The sequence below is a fragment of the Bubalus bubalis genome, chromosome 9 (assembly GCF_019923935.1).
Source record: "Bubalus bubalis isolate 160015118507 breed Murrah chromosome 9, NDDB_SH_1, whole genome shotgun sequence".
NCBI classification, from domain to species: Eukaryota; Metazoa; Chordata; class Mammalia; order Artiodactyla; family Bovidae; genus Bubalus; species Bubalus bubalis.
This window is the reverse complement of record NC_059165.1, coordinates 63,420,172-63,434,732: the sequence shown is the minus strand read 5'-3', so window position 1 is coordinate 63,434,732 and position 14,561 is coordinate 63,420,172. Positions and strand designations below refer to the sequence as shown.

Here is a 14,561-nt window from a genome sequence, read left to right as displayed (position 1 = left end):
CTTGACGTACTCTTTTTCCTATTTGGAACCAGTCTGTTGTTCCATGTCCAGTTCTAGCTGTTGCTTCCTGACCTGCATACAGATTTCTCAAGAGGCAGATCAGGTGGTCTGGTATTCCCATCTCTTTCAGAATTTTCCACAGTTTATTGTGATCCACACAGTCAAAGGCTTTGGCATAGTCAATAAAGCAGAAATAGATGTTTTTCTGGAACTCTCTTGCTTTTTCCATGATCCAGCAGATGTTGGCAATTTGATCTCTGGTTCCTCTGCCTTTTCTTATTTTCATTCCAAGCTCCTGATTTGTCCCTCTCCTCTTTGGTAACCATAAGTTTGTATTTTATATCTGTAAGTCTGCTTCTATTTTATAAATAACTTGATTTGTATCTTTAAAAAAATTAGATTCCACATATGAGTGTTATATGATATTTGTCTTTCTTTGACATACTTAGTAGGATAATCTCTAGATCCATCTATATTGCAGTAAATGGCATTATTTTCTTTTTTATGGCTCAATAACAGTCCATTGTGTATATGTACCACAAAATCACTGCAGATGGTGACTGCAGCCATGAAATTACAAGATGCTTACTCCTTGGAAGGAAAGTTATGACCAACCTAGATAGCATATTCAAAAGCAGAGACATTACTTTGCCAACAAAGGTCCGTCTAGTCAAGGCTATGGTTTTTCCAGTGATCATGTATGGATGTGAGAGTTGGACTATGAAGAAGGCTGAGTGCCGAAGAATTGATGCTTTTGAAGTGTGGTGTTGGAGAAGACTCTTGAGAGTCCCTTGGACTGCAAGGAGATCCAACCAGTCCATTCTGAAGGAGATCAGCCCTGGGATTTCTTTGGAAGGAATGATGCTGAAGCTGAAACTCCAGTACTTTGGCCACCTCATGCGAAGAGTTGACTCATTGGAAAAGACTCTGATGCTGGGAGGGATTGGGGGCAGGAGGAGAAGGGGACAACAGAGGATGAGATGGCTGGATGGCATCACTGACTCGATGGACATGAGTCTGAGTGAACTCCAGGAGTTGGTGATGGACAGGGAGGCCTGGCGTGCTGCAGTTCATGGAGTCCAAAGAGTCGGACACGACTGAGCGATTGAACTGAATTGAACTGAACTGAACCACAATTTCTTTATTCATTCCTCTATCAACAGATGTTTAGGTTGCTTCCATGTCATGACTATTGTGAATCGTGCTGCAATGAACATTGGGGTGCATGTATCTTTTCAAATTAGGGTTTTCTCTGTGTATGTGACCAGGAGTGGGGTTGCTGGATTATATGGTAGTTCTAAGGTTTTTTTTTTTTTCATTTTACATTTGTTTTTAATTGGAGGATAATTGCATTACAATATTGTGTTGGTTTCTGCCATATATCAGCATGAATCAGTCACAGGTATACATATGTCCCCTCCCTCCTGAAAACCTCCCTCTGCCTCCCACCCACCCCCCACTCTAGGTTGTTACAGAGCACCTGACTGGAGCTCCCTGTGTCATACAGCGAGTTTCCACTGGCTATCTAATTTTGCACATGGATACGTATATGTTTCAATGCTACTCTCACAATCTGTCCCACCCTCTCCTTCCCCCACTGTGCCCACAGATCTGTTCTCTATGCCTGTGTCTATATTGCTGCCCTGAAAATAGGTTCATCAGTGCCATCTGTCTAGATTCCCTATATATGCATTAATATACAATATTTGTTTTTCTGACTTACTTCACTCCATACAATAGGCTCTAAGTTCATCTACTTCATTAGAACGAACTCAAGTGTGTTCCTTTTTATGGCTGAGTAATATCCCATTGTATGTACCACACATTCTTCATTCATTCATCCGCATCTGTTGGTGGACATCTAGGTGGCTTCCGTGTCCTAGCTATTGTGAATAGTGCTGCAGTGAACACTGCAGTACATGTGTCTTTTTCAATTACGGCTTCTTCAGGGTATATGCCCAGTAGTGGGATTGTTGTGTCATATGGTAGTTTTCTTCCTAGTTAGTGATTGTACCCATTTATATTCCCACTATCAGTGTAGGTGGGTTCCCTTTTTTTCACACTCTCCAGCATTTGTTGTTTACAGACCTTTGATGATGGCCATTCTGACTGGAAAAGGTCAGTTTTCATTTCAACCTCAAAGAAAGGCAATGCCAAAGAATGTTCAAACTACTACACAATCCCACTCATTTCACATGCTAGCAAAGTAATGCTCAAAACTCTCCAAGCTAGGTTTCAGCAGTACATGAACCGAGAACTTCCAGATGTTCAAGCTAAATTTAGGAAAGGCAGAGGAACCAGAGATCAAATTGCTAACATTCATTGGATCATAGAAAAAGCAAAAGAATTCCAGAAAAACATCTATTTTTGCCTCATTGACTATGCTAAAGCCTTTGACGGTGTGGATCACAACAAACTGGAAAATTTTAAAGAGATGGGAGTACCAGACCACCTTACCTGCCTCCTGAGTAACCTGTATGCAGGTCAAGAAGCAACAGTTAGAACCAGACATGGAACAATAGGCTGGTTCCAAATTGGGAAAAGAGTACATCAAGACTGTATATTGTCACCTTGCTTATTTAACTTATATGCAGAGTACATCATGTGAAATGCTGGGCTGGATGAAGCACAAGCTGGAATCAAGATTGCAGGGAGATATATATCCATAACCTCAGATGTGAGGATGACACCACCCTTATGGTAGAAGGTGAAGAGGAACTAAAGACCCTCTTGATGAAGGTAAAAGAGGAGAGTGGAAAAGCTGTCTTAAAGCTCAACATTCAGAAAACTAAGATCGTGGCAACTGGTCCCATCACTTCATGGCAAATAGATGGGGAAACCATGGAAACAGTGAGAGACTTTATTTTTAGGGGCTCCAAAATCACTGCAGGTGGTGACTGCAGCCATGAAATTAAAAGACACTTGCTGCTTGGAAGAAAAGCTATGACCAACCTAGACAGCATATTATAAAGCAGAAACATTACTTTGCCAACAGAGGTCCATCTGTCCATAGTCAAAGCTATGGTTTTCCAGTAGTCTTGTATGGATGTGAGAGTTGGACCATAAAGAAAGCTGAGTGCCAAAGAACTGATGCTTTTGAACTGTGGTGTTGGAGAAGACTCTTGAGAGTCCATTGGACTGCAAGGAGATCAAACCAGTCAATCCTAAAGGAAATCAGTCCTGAATATTCATTGGAAGTATTGAGGCTGAAGCTAAAGCTCCAATGCTTTGCCATCTGATGCAAAGACCCGACTCATTGGAAAAGACGCTGATGCTGGGAAATATTGAAGGCAGGAGAAGGGGACAACAGAGGATGAGATGGCTGGATGGCATCACTGACTCAGTGGACATGAGTTTGAGCGGGCTCTGGGAGATGGTGAAGGACAGGGAAGCCTGGCTGCAGTCCATGGGGTTGCAAAGAGTCGGACACGACTGAGTGACTGAACAACAACAAAATTCTGACTGGTGTGAGGTAATACCTCATTGTAGTTTTGATTTGTATTTCTCTGATAATCAGTGATGTTGAGCATCTTTTTAAGTGCTTTTTGGCCATCTGTACTTTTTCTCTGGAGAGCTGTCTACTTAGATCTTCTGCCCAGTTTTGATTGGGTTGTTTTTATGACATAGAGCTGCATGAGCTTTTGTATATTTTGGAGATTAATCCCTTGTTATTTGCATTATTCGCAAATATTTTCTCCCATTCTGTAGATTGTGTTTTCATGTTGTTGATGGTTCCCTTTGCTGTACAGAAGCTTTTAAGTTGAACTGGGTCCCATTTGCTTATTTATGTTTTTATTTTCATTACTCTAGGAGGTGGATCAAAAAAAGATTGCTATAATTTATGTCAAAGAATGTTCTGCCTATGTTTTCCTCCAAGGCCTTTATGGTGTCCAGCCTTACATGTAGGTCTTTGATCCATTTCGAGTTTATTCTTGTGTATGGTGTTAGAGAATGTTCTAATTTCATTCTTTGACATGTAGCTGTCCAGTTTACCCAGCACCACTTATTAAGAGGCTGTCCAATGAACCTTGTAAGCTTCATTTTCCCCATCTGCAAACTGGGGATAATATCATCAACCTTACAGAACTATGATGAGGATGAAATAAAATCATATATGTAAAGTGCTTAGCTGGAAAACAAATTGCAGACCACCCAGGGCTCCCTGGGGACAAGGGTCTAGCCTACAGCAGGTGCTGCTAAATACTTGTTAAATGATTGAATGAAATCCTAACCACAAGTTTAGCCATTAATCAGAACAAATGAGCTCACATGGGGCCAGGAAGGGGCCTCCCTGGTGGCTCAGTGGTAAAGAATGTGGCTGCAATGCAGGAGTCACAGGAGACGCGTGTTCGATCCCTGGGTCGGGAAGATCCCCTGGAGGAGGGCATGACAACCTACTCCAGGATTCTTGCCTGGAGAATCCCCATGGACAGAGGAGCCTGGAGTGCTACAGTCCATAGGATCACAAAGAGTCAGACAGGACTGAAGTGACGACACACACGGGGGACAGGAATCTGAAGGTTCTTGCCTGAGAAGATGCTCCTGGGTTTTGTTTCCCAGACAGTGTGTGTCTGGGAGTTGCTCCTTGGGTGAGCTAAGGACCCAAAAGTGGTGACCAGTCATCCAGGATTGCTATGGCATCCCTGTTCCTCGTGGCAAGAGTCCTGGGACCTGTCCTGTGCTGGGGAGATCCTGCTTGTGGTCACTGGCGAGGGTCTGCACCACCATGCGTGTATTCCTACAGCAGAGCAAACCTGTACAGTATTCCTGTTGTAGTCCTGATGGTGTAGAGAGCAGCAGCTTTCTTTAGTAAGCTGCCTACTATGTGTCAAGACAGAAAACAGTGATTTTCAAGTGACAGTGGCACCTTCCTCCTAGGATGGTATGTGTTGGGGGGCATCTGTGGTCATCTCAGTGGCTGAGTGGGAGTACTATTGGGATGCTAATATCCTGCAGTGTTCCAGACAGACCTGCTCCATGAGGACTGCCCTGCTGAATGAGTCAACTGCGTCCCTGTTGAGAAATACTAAGTGAAACTTAAATGGAGAAACACAGAGAAACCTAAATTAGCCCTTACACTTACATTAGCTGTAATTTTCACAACAGCCCTGTAGAGTAGGTACTATTATTGCCATTCTAAAGATTGGATTTGGGGTATGGGGTCCTTTTCAGAGCCAGATAAATGCAAATAGTAAGGATATTACATACTGATTTTTGGCCCCCAAGGGAGATGGAAGAGGAAGGATTTTGTTCTTTATTTGCATAGACTCTGTCAAACAATTACAATAATAAAGGGTGGTAAGAGATCTGTAGTAAGGGAAGCCAGGCCTCTACTTGCCAGAGTTTCATGTAGTGCGTTCTAAATTATAAATGGAAAGAGATACATTTATGGACTTTGTGTCCTCATCAAGGTCATAACTCAGAGAAGTAGGGGACCAAATGATATTTTTCCAATACATCTGTTGCCCTCTCTATAGATAAATAGCACATTTGGATAGCATGAAATAGGACTCAGATTCTTCAAACAGACGCCAAAAGGAATTTTGTTTTTATCTCTCCCTAAAAGCATCTATTTCTGCTTTATTGACTATGCCAAAGCCTTTGACTGTGTGGATCACAATAAACTGTGGAAAATTCTGAAAGAGATGGGAATACCAGACCACCTGACCTGCCTCTTGAGAAACCTGTATGCAGGTCAGGAAGCAACAGTTAGAACTGGACATGGAACCACAGACTGGTTCCAAATAGGAAAAGGAGTACGTCAAGGCTGTATACTGTCACCCTGCTTATTTAACTTCTATGCAGAGTACATCATGAGAAACGCTGGACTGGAAGAAACACAAGCTGGAATCAAGATTGCCGGGAGAAATATCAATAACCTCAGATATGCAGATGACACCACCCTTATGGCAGAAAGTGAAGAGGAACTCAAAAGCCTCTTGATGAAAGTGAAAGTGGAGAGTGAAAAAGTTGGCTTAAAGCTCAACATTCAGAAAACGAAGATCATGGCATCTGGTCCCATCACTTCATGGGAAATAGATGGGGAAATAGTGGAAACGGTGTCAGACTTTATTTTTTGGGCTCCAAAATCACTGCAGATGGTGACTGCAGCCATGAAATTAAAAGACGCTTACTCCTTGGAAGGAAAGTTATGTCCAACCTAGATAGCATATTCAAAAGCAGAGACATTATTTTGCCAACAAAGGTCTGTCTAGTCAAGGCTATGGTTTTTCCTGTGGTCATGTATGGATGTGAGAGTTGGACTATGAAGAAGGCTGAGTGCCGAAGAATTGATGCTTTTGAAGTGTGGTGTTGGAGAAGACTCTTGAGAGTCCCTTGGACTGCAAGGAGATCCAACCAGTCCATTCTGAAGGAGATCAGCCCTGGGAGTTCTTTGGAGGGAATGATGCTAAAGCTGAAACTCCAGTACTTTGGCCACCTCATGCGAAGAGTTGACTCATTGGAAAAGACTCTGATGCTGGGAGGAATTGGGGGCAAGAGGAGTAGGGGACGACAGAGGATGAGATGGCTGGATGGCATCACTGACTCGATGGACATGAGTCTGAGTGAACTCCAGGAGTTGGTGATGGACAGGGAGGCCTGGTGTGCTGCAATTCATGGGGTCGCAAAGAGTGGGACACGACTGAGCGACTGATCTGATCTGATCTGATAATTTATTATTTTAAACCTCAGCTGTAATAATAAAAGTCACTCCTGTAACCTGTTAAGATAGGTGTTATCTATTAAGATAATCTACTAAGATAGCTGTTATCAGATCCTAGTGACCTAGTCAGAAGTTTCAGTGAAAAGTATTCAAAAGCATCTACTTTATTGACTATGCCAAAGCCTTTGACTGTATGGATCACAACAAACTGTGGAAAATTCTTCAAGAGATGGGAATGCCAGACCACCTGACCTGCCTCCTGGGAAATCTGTATGCAGGTCAAGAAGCAACAGTTAGAAGTAGACATGGAACAACAGACTGGTTCCAAATTGGGAAAGGAGTACGTCAAGGCTGTATATTGTCACCCTGTTTATTTAACTTATATGCAGAGTACATCATAAGAAATGCTGGACTGGAAGAAGCACAAGCTGGAATCAAGATTGCTGGGAGAAATATCAATGACCTCAGATATGCAGATGACACCACCCTTATGGCAGAAAGCGAAGAACTAAAGAGCCTCTTGATGAAAGTGAAAGAGGAGAGTGAAAAATTTGGCTTAAAACTCAACATTCAGAAAACTAAGATTATGGCACTTGGTCCCATCACTTCATGGCAAATAGATGGGGAAACAGTGGAAGCAGTATCAGACTTTATTTTTGGGGGGGCTCCAAAATCACTGCAGATGGTGACTGCAGCCATGAAATTAAAAGATACTTTCTCCTTGGAAGAAAAGTTATGACCAACCTAGATAGTATATTAAAAAGCAGAGACATTACATTTTAACAAAGGTCCATCTAGTTAAAGCTATGGTTTTTCCAGTAGTCATGTATGGATGTGAGAGTTGAACTATAAAGGAAGCTGAGGGCCGAAGAACTGATGCTTTTTAACTGTGGTGTTGGAGAAGACTCTTGAGAGTCTTTTGGACAGCAAGGAGATCCAACCAGTCCATCCAAAAGGAAATCAGTCCCGAATATTCATTGGAAGGACTGATGCTGAAGCTAAAACTCCAGTAGTTTGGCCACCTGATGCGAAGAACTGACTCATTTGAAAAGACTCTGATGCTGGGAAAGACTGAAGGCAGGAGGAGAAGGGGATGACAGAGGATGAAATGGTTGGATGGCATCACCGACTTAATGGACATGAGTTTGAGTAAACTGTGAGAGTTCGTGATGGACAGGGAGGCCTGGTGTGCTGCAGTCCATGGGGTCACAAAGAGTTGGACACGACTGAGAGAATTTACTGAACTGATTCAATTTTTATTGGCTTTTAAGAGTTTTGATGGTTGTAAAAGTAAATTCGACAATTCAGACAAAGGAATTTTCTTCCTCTTGCAGCTGTTTCTAGGAAAAAAAAATTGCAACCTGAAAAACACCTGCCTTCTTGGTGCTTTAAAAGTTAGAAGGGACCACTGCTTGGATGACCACTAGAGGGCACTCTGCCTCCATAACTGGGGTACAAGCCAAGCCTTTGAGATGAAAAAGATTTCAAGGGCACAGGGTGAACCACAACGCAAGGGCAATAAAGTGCAAAGCTTTGGTCTGGGTGCGACTTTAATACAATCCATAAAGGGAATAGAAGTCACGAGTGAACAGTACTGTGGCTTAAATCACAGCCCTAAGAAAAGTATTCAATGCAGTATCAAGATTCTCTCATCTTTCCTTAACGAACCCTGAGCAGCATAGAAGAGAAAATATACAAGCCCATGTTTTAAAAATGTCTGGATTTGCTAAATGAAGAGGGGATGATTTGTAATACTACAAGACTCCATTTCTTAATGGGGGGGGGGTTTCCCACATTTACATTTAACATAAGCTGCCTACCTCAATCTACATTGAATATGGGCAACAACTCAACGTTTATGTTAAGGGGCCAACCTTCTGCAGATCATTATTGCACTGGATCAAGACTCAGTGGTCACAGCACCATGTGGCTTTCATATAACAGGGACATTTGACACTCAAGCCTTCATGATGTAGCGGCTGCCACTGTAATGTCCAGCTAATTGACTGGTAACAACACATATCTATTGTTTCTTCTCCCCCACTCATCTTTCTCCTTTAGTACAGAAGACATAATGAGCAAGAAAATGACCCCAGAGATACTAGTGATAATAACTGTTACTATCAGTGAGCATTTAATATTTCAGGACACAGTGCAAAATTCTTCGTGTGTACTATCTTATTTAACCCTCAACACAAACTTTCTGACATATGCCTTATCGCACTTTTACATAAAGGAAAATTGAGGGTCAGAAAAATTAAGCAAACAAGTCCTTACAGTAAGCTGCAGAAGTAGGATTTGAGCTCAGGTCTCTCTAACTCTAAAGCCTGGGAACATAAAGGCTATGCCATTCTGCATGGTTTTCATTTCATGTTGAACAAGGATCCCTTGCTATCCAAGGCAATCCTGTATTTCTGGGAACATTATAAACCATGCCATGAAAACCTGTTTCTTCATCAATAAAATAGGAACAACAAAAATAACCTTTCCATGGGATTGCAAGAACTGAAGTTTATAGTGTAAAATGTCTATACAGTTCCTGACATCTAAGTGGGTCCTCGATAAATGCTATAACTTTTATAACTCTTGGCGACCCCATGGACTGTAGCCTATCAGGGTCCTCTGTCCATGGGGTTCTCCAGGCAAGAATACTGGGGTGGGTTGCCATTTCTTTCTCTAGGGGATCTTCCCAACCCAGGGATCGAACCCGGGTCTCCCGCATTGCAGGTGGACGCTTTACCATCTGAACCAGCAAGGAAGCCATAACTCTTACTATTATTACTAAAAATTCAGTCTAGTACCTCACATTGTATGGCCTTGTGATTTGAAAGAATTAAGGCATCTTCTAAGAACATATCTTTCCATGAGAAAATAACTTTTGAACTGGGAAAGCAAGACTTATTCTTACACAGAACACATGGATCCAATATGGAAGGAAAAACTCCGGGATCCACATAAAAAATGAGATTTCTTCAAAAGAAAAAAAAGAAAAAAGAATCCCACGGAGGCTCCAAGAGTCTTTCCAAAACAAATCCATCCTTTCCAACACAAATGGATACATTTCTCATAGTTATTAATTCCACATTCTATTGCTAGTTTATTGCAGGGACCAGGACTTCCTTGGGAGGTGGTGAGGAGTGTCTGCTTTGACAGCAGAAAAGACCATAGTGGGCCACAGCGACCTTATAAACCACCAACTGCCGAGCACCCAAGCTCCTGGCCACGCCCTGCAAACAAGCCAATCAACGCGCAGCAGAACACCTGCAGACTCATCCTCACCGCAACTTCTGACTCACCGTAGGTGAAGTAGGCCACTTCCGGCGGAAGCGAGACGTTGTGTAGTGTGTCGTCCTGCACGTGCTGGTCCACGTACAGCTGGGCCTCGCTGGCCTTCAGGAACGCCATGAACCTCGCTGTGAAGGAGGCCACGAAGATGGACAGCATCCCGAAATCCAGCAGGTTCCACAGGTGCAATACGTACTCCCGCGGCCCCTCCTCCCAGATTTCCTTGCATTCGGACCAGATCATTCCTGCGGGGGAGTGAGAAGGTCAGGCTCATTGTTTTTAGTTCTCAGGGTGTGTGTGACCATAGGGACCACGGAAGGAACCAGGGTGCAGGTGTAAATGTAATAAGCTCTTTGGAGCTTGGAATGTTGAGAGCCAGCAGCGCATAGAAATATGCTTTCAAAGGCAGATGTAGAGTTAGGTAAGTCTCAGGCTGCAAGAATTCGTGCCACCTGTCCTGCGTACAGATAAATCATCTCCAGGTGTGAGGAGAGAATCCTCATCTGTTGATAGATTCTTGGAGGTAATAATTAGAAATATAATGGCTGACGTTTGTATATTTTAAGAACTGGAAGGTTATAAGTAATCATATAGTTCTAAACTAAGTATTATGAAACTGACGTCCAGGAATGGGAAAGGGTTTTCTGAAGGTCCCACTTATGACCTAGAACCCAGTTTTCCTAATTCCCTGATTAACTTGCTTTCCTTTATATTTCTGTGAATGTTTCAGGTTCTTCCTGCCTCTCCTGCAGCTGTTTAGTTTTTGCTTTTTAATTTTTCCCTTACTTCTTTATAACATCTTCATTGTTGCATAGTATACAATGTAGAATTCAACAAGATGTTGCTAGCATCCCCACCCCGCCTCCAGGTCAGCCTCATGATGTCGCCTAGACTGATAACTCGAGTGTGTATACCAGCACCATCCAATATGGTAGCCACTAGTCACATGTGGATACTGAGCACTCCAAATGTGGCCAGTTAAATTGAGGGACGCTACACATAAAAGTGTAGACACACCAAATTTCAAAGACTTGATACAAAAAATGTAAAAATATTTCAACAATTAAAAAATCTCAATCACGTTGAAATACTAACATTTTAGATATATTGGGTTAGATAAAGTCTATTATTAATTTCAGCTTTTATAATGTAACTATTAGAAAATTTAAAATTAAATTGTGGCTTATGATGTGGCTTGCCTTATATTCGTATTGAATAGTGCTATTCTCTACTTTTATCTTCACTGATTATTAAAAGTAAATTGGTTTAGATGATTAAAAATAAATTATTCAGTAACATTTTGATAATAAACATTTTGTAATACACATATTTATTATCATATATACATACTGTGTACATATTATATGTATGTGTATTAACTCCCTCAAATCTTTACAATAATCCTATGAAGTGCATTCTGTTATTATCCCAGTTTTACAGTTAACATGTCCTTAGCCATAGTGAGGATATTTGCCAGATTGGAGGCAGGAGATCTGAAATTTGAGTCTGGAAGGTCTGGCCCTAGCGTCCATGCTCTTGACCACTATGGTCTTTGCTCCTCCAGGAAATAGAATTGGGGTTGAAAGCAACTAATGAAGGAAAAGTCTTCCCTGGTGTCTCAGATGGTAAAGAATCTGCCTTACAATGCAGGAGACCTGGGTTCAATCCCTGGGTTGGGAAGATCTCCTGGAGACGAGAATGGCTACCCACTCCAGTATTCTTACTTGGGAAATCCCATGGATAGAGGAGCCTGGCATTCTACAGCCTATGGGGTCACAAAGACTCAAGACTGAGCAACGAACACTTAATTAAGGAAAAAGACTCTTGAATGTTTTCTGATTAACATCAAAGAGTTTATAGCTACTCAGACATAGGAAAGATTTGATGCAGAACTAGCCCACTCTGTGTTATGCCACGTTACACGTCACCTGCTTACTTAGGTTAATCTGGTAAAAGAATCACTAACTGGTAGGTTAGTGAGACAATTCCAGCTCACTGACCATGTTCCCTACAGGTTAACACCGCCAGCCTCTTGGCACCCTCCTGGCTCCTGAGCATCAAACATGGATGGCCTGTCTTCTCAGATTCCTCCTGCCTCTCCCACAGCTGTTTAGAGAAGTTGTGGCTTTGTTGAATGAAACAGATTCTAAGATCTGCACGTTTGTATCAAACTGGAGTCTCCGCAAAAGGAAATGACCCAAAACATTGAAAATCTTTTTACAAGACTCCCACCACCACACACACCTTGTCGTTCCCGCTTTTTATCTTCACAAAGCCTTACTTCCTAAGCTTACGCTTTGAAAATTTTTGTGGTAATTCAGTGAAGTAAAATTTCCTTAACACTGAAATGTACTTTCATCTGTGCCTGTTCAAATAGGTATTTAAAGTATGTTACAGGAAAAACCATTACAGCTGGAAAAAATAATGTTTGTTTCTTTCCTCTATGCGCCTGCCCCCTCCCCCTGATAATTAAAATTCCTAATGTCTTGGTGGACTGCTTTTAGCTGAGCACTAGGAAAATTACAGGCTATCAATTACCTTAATTCAGGAAGCCCTTGGTTCAGTTCTACCCTGGTCACTTATTGGGTGTGTAACCTTGGATAAGTTCCTTGATTTTCTTGAAATTTTGATGTAATTTCCAGCACTAAAAATTCTGTAAATCTGAAATGCAAATTATTTACAGTAAACTGACTTTTCTGACCAACATAGAGGCACCTCATTGGGGATTGCAAAGCATTTCCTCCATGGTCCAGTGCCCATGTCAGTCTTCCCAGATTTGCATATTAACTTACCCAGACTAATTTAAATTATTCCAAGGCCATGAGTAAAAGTAGCATGGGCCCAAGGGTTTGAGCAACAGGAATGCTTAACGAAAAAAGAAATGTGTGAAATTAAGTACTTTAGTGAGTGAAATTAGGTTTCCTGCTTCCAAGGTGCTGAGGGTAGTTCAGCGTTTTATATCCAAGCTGAGCCCCCTGGACTCCTGCCCCTAGCATGTCAGTCCGATGAGTATATACAGCCCAGGGGCTTAGAGGGTAAGGATGTTGGGCACTGGAGCCTCCTTCAGGCAACCCCTTCACTCAGGGATGTCTGGAGCCCAGAGAGCAAGGTCATTGGTAATTAACGGGGATGACTGGCAGGGGAACAGATTGGGACATGCTGGGAAGCCTTCAGGGAAATGAGTAGCTTTTCATTCAGGCAGGTTCTAAGTAAGGCCTGCAGGCTGCTGATATGGGGCTTGACAGTTCAAAAGACTGTTCACCCCAATCCCTGCCTCAGATGCTTTTCAGAAGGGATTGCCCCTTCAGATTCCTGTGAGACTTAACTATGTGAACTCCGTAAATGGCCATAGCCCCTGCCTCTACATCGGGTTTCTCTACACTGTCCCCGGACCCCCAGACTACCTCCTGGGAGGCTTGTCTGTTCCTCTGGGTTACCTTCTGATTATTGAGTTGGGACTTAGGCATTCTGTTAACTCACAGGTGGTAGAATATGCCGAGAAGCCTTCAACCTTCAAGCCCTAACATCCAAACTCCGGCTCAATGGCAGGTCCTTAGCAGCAGATCTGGGCCTCGGGCTCATTTAAAGTTCATTTGTTTTCCAGGCAAGGAGATGATATTAATAGATTCAAAAATTTTCTAACAAAGCTCATCATCTCCTCTGATTTTTAGTAGCTAATCATTGTTGAGCACCCTCTAGGTGCCAGGCCCTGTGCTAAGCCCTTTTCCAACTCTAAAGCTTCCTTACAGCCTGGTAGGTACCTACTCTAATTATCTCCACTTTCTGATGGACAGACTCGTGTACAAAGATGACAAGTAAATTATCCAGAGTCTCAGGGAGTTCAGGACCCTCTTTTCACTGCACTGTTGCTCCCCAACCCCCAAACCCCCGCACGCTCTCTACTAGGCACAGACTTACGTCACTGTTCAGGAACTCATTCACCACCTAATGGACAGTGTTGAGCTCCGACTTTGTGCCAGGGACCATTCTGGGGGTACAGCAGCCAAGAAGGTGCTGCCCCATTCCCTAGCAAACACGGTCTAGTGCTGGAGACAGGTGTGTCTACAAACAGTAGTGCTACAAAGTGACAGATGCTGTAGTAAGAATGTCCAGGAGACTGTGTGGACACACAGGGATAAGAGCAGTCAGTATTATAGTTGAGACCCAACACAGTGCCTGTAATAACGTACTTCTGACTGAATGAAGTAGGTGACTCCTGGCATGAGGAGTTAGCTTGGGGAAGGAGTAGGGGCAGAAAGGCCGTGGACATGAGGGAGAACAGACTATTCTAGGAAACTGCAGGAGGCGTGGAGAAGGCAGTGGCACCCCACTCCAGTACCCTTGCCTGGAAAATCCCATGGACGGAGGAGCCTGGTGGGCTGCAGTCCATGGGGTCGCTAAGAGTCAGACATGACTGAAGCGACTTAGCAGCAGCAGCAGCAGGAGGCTCAGTACGGCTTAAGTGTTGGTAGGGATAAGGGGCTGGAGATTGGCAGCAGGGAAGGTTAGTGAAGGTCCAGTAGATCCTGAAAGGCCCTCCTTCAGGCCATGAGGGGGAGACCAGGCAGCTCGGTGTCTAGGTAGTCACCCTGAGCAGCCAGATAGCCCCTCA

The 14,561-nt window shown here is 43.0% G+C and overlaps 1 protein-coding gene and 1 long non-coding RNA gene across 2 annotated transcripts in view; one reads left to right on the top strand and one right to left on the bottom strand.

The window, feature by feature from the left end:
* Positions 1–14,561, bottom strand: part of TRPC7 (transient receptor potential cation channel subfamily C member 7) — a 144,123-nt gene that overhangs the window by 35,599 nt on the left and 93,963 nt on the right. The window contains exon 6 of the mRNA XM_044948711.2: positions 9,961–10,194. Coding sequence (XP_044804646.1) covers positions 9,961–10,194 — 234 coding nt within the window. The remainder of the gene's footprint in view (positions 1–9,960; positions 10,195–14,561) is intronic.
* On the top strand, positions 10,243–12,660 carry LOC123335077. Its single transcript, XR_006553379.2, has 2 exons — positions 10,243–10,472; positions 11,964–12,660. It is a non-coding gene; the product is annotated as an uncharacterized LOC123335077 (long non-coding RNA).